The 1,398-nt window shown below is 65.6% G+C and overlaps 1 protein-coding gene across 3 annotated transcripts in view; it reads right to left on the reverse strand.

Moving 5' to 3' along the window:
* Window positions 1–927, reverse strand: part of LOC104125618 (LIM domain-binding protein 1) — a 7,882-nt gene extending 6,955 nt beyond the window's left edge. For 2 of the 3 annotated variants that reach the window (XM_009638088.2, XM_009638087.2), the window contains exons 1-2: window positions 804–927; window positions 197–241 (exon numbers count right to left, since the gene is read on the reverse strand). In XM_009638088.2, the coding sequence (XP_009636383.1) occupies window positions 197–241; window positions 804–823 (65 nt within the window). In that variant the 5' untranslated portion in view covers window positions 824–927. The remainder of the gene's footprint in view (window positions 1–196; window positions 242–803) is intronic. The other variant, XM_035893644.1, reaches the window with a different exon arrangement.
* Between the last annotated feature and the right edge of the window lie 471 nt (window positions 928–1,398).

Here is a 1,398-nt window from a genome sequence, read left to right on the forward strand (position 1 = left end):
AGAGGGGAGAGCGGGGGGGGGGGGGCCAGCCACAGGGTGGGGAGGGGTCCCAAGCCCGCAGCAGGGGACACACAGCCCCTCCAGGGCTGGGCACAGTCCAAGCAACCTCTCGCCAACCCCTGTGGCCAGCAGCATGCCAGCCCTGCTGAGGTGTCCCCGCTGCAGGCATGAGCTCCCTGCAGACCCCCACACTTACCCGATTCCAGGCTCCAGGTACGTCGGTGGGTACATGGGAGTAGGTCTGCGGGGGGCAAAGAAACAGGCAGGTCAGCACTGGTGGGGATCTCCCTCCCTGCCCACCGCAGCTCCCCCTTCCCTGCACAGCAGCGGGCGGGGGGGCTCGCTGGAGGCAAGACCCCACGCATGGTGCGGGCTGCATCCTGGCTGCCGATGGCCCCGTGGGGCGACCTGCACCCCTGAAGCTGGGTTCTGCTCCCGCACTGGTGGCTGCTCCACCACCCCTGGGACCTGGCCTGTGGCTCGCGGAGACGTGCCTGGCTCCTCTCTGCAGCTGCTGGTGCCAGGAGGGATGGAGGTTGGAGAAGGGGCTGCTTCTGCAGGAGCCGGGAGCACTCCCTGTCCTGCGTTATCCCAGGGGCTTGACCCCACAGAGCTCAGGGACCTGGGGGCTCCCTTCATCCCAAATACCACCCTTTCTCCACCCAGTCCCACCCGTGCCTGCTCCGATCCCGTCTCTCCCCTTGCAGTAACTCAACTCTATGCACCACAGTCTCTGTACACTGCTGGGGAGCATGATAGAGAGACCCCTGACCTTGCAGACCCCTGCCCGGGCCCCAGCTCACCCCACATCTCGATCCAGCATGGTGCCCGGGTGGAAGGGGGGGAAGGCGTTGCCGTTCGGGGGCTCCTTTGGCGAGTACAGCTTGAACGACTTAGAGGAACAGCCTGGAGAGAGAGAGGGGGCACACAGGTCAGCCGGGGGCACTCCGTGAGGAGAGATCTTGCTGCAAGGAGGAGGAAGAGGAAGGACGCAAGACCAGCCAAGCCCCCATCAGCACAGCCCCATCCCTCCTCTGCTCTCCAGTCCCTTCACCCCACATACAGCTCCAGGCCTTCCCCATGCAGGATGGGACCCACAGAGTCAAGGATGAGCTGCCAGGATCAGCAGCCAGAGGGGCCTGGCCCCATCCCAGGGATTTCCCACTGGTGCCCAGAGTTTGTCAGTTCTCAGCTGGCTGGGCTCCGGGGACGGTGCCCGAGGGTCCAGCTGGTGAGCCGGGGAAGGGGGGGGGGCTGGGCCCTATCCTCCCCCTAGCCCTCCTCCTGCGCTGCTCCTAATCCCACCGACCCGACCCAGGAATCACAAGGGATCTTTTTGCTGACCTTTCTATCGCCATGGCGACGGGTGAATAATCGCCCGGAGGGACGGATGGCGGG

This window comes from Egretta garzetta, unplaced genomic scaffold (genome assembly GCF_000687185.1).
Source record: "Egretta garzetta isolate BGI_Z169 unplaced genomic scaffold, ASM68718v1 scaffold135, whole genome shotgun sequence".
Taxonomy (NCBI): Eukaryota; Metazoa; Chordata; class Aves; order Pelecaniformes; family Ardeidae; genus Egretta; species Egretta garzetta.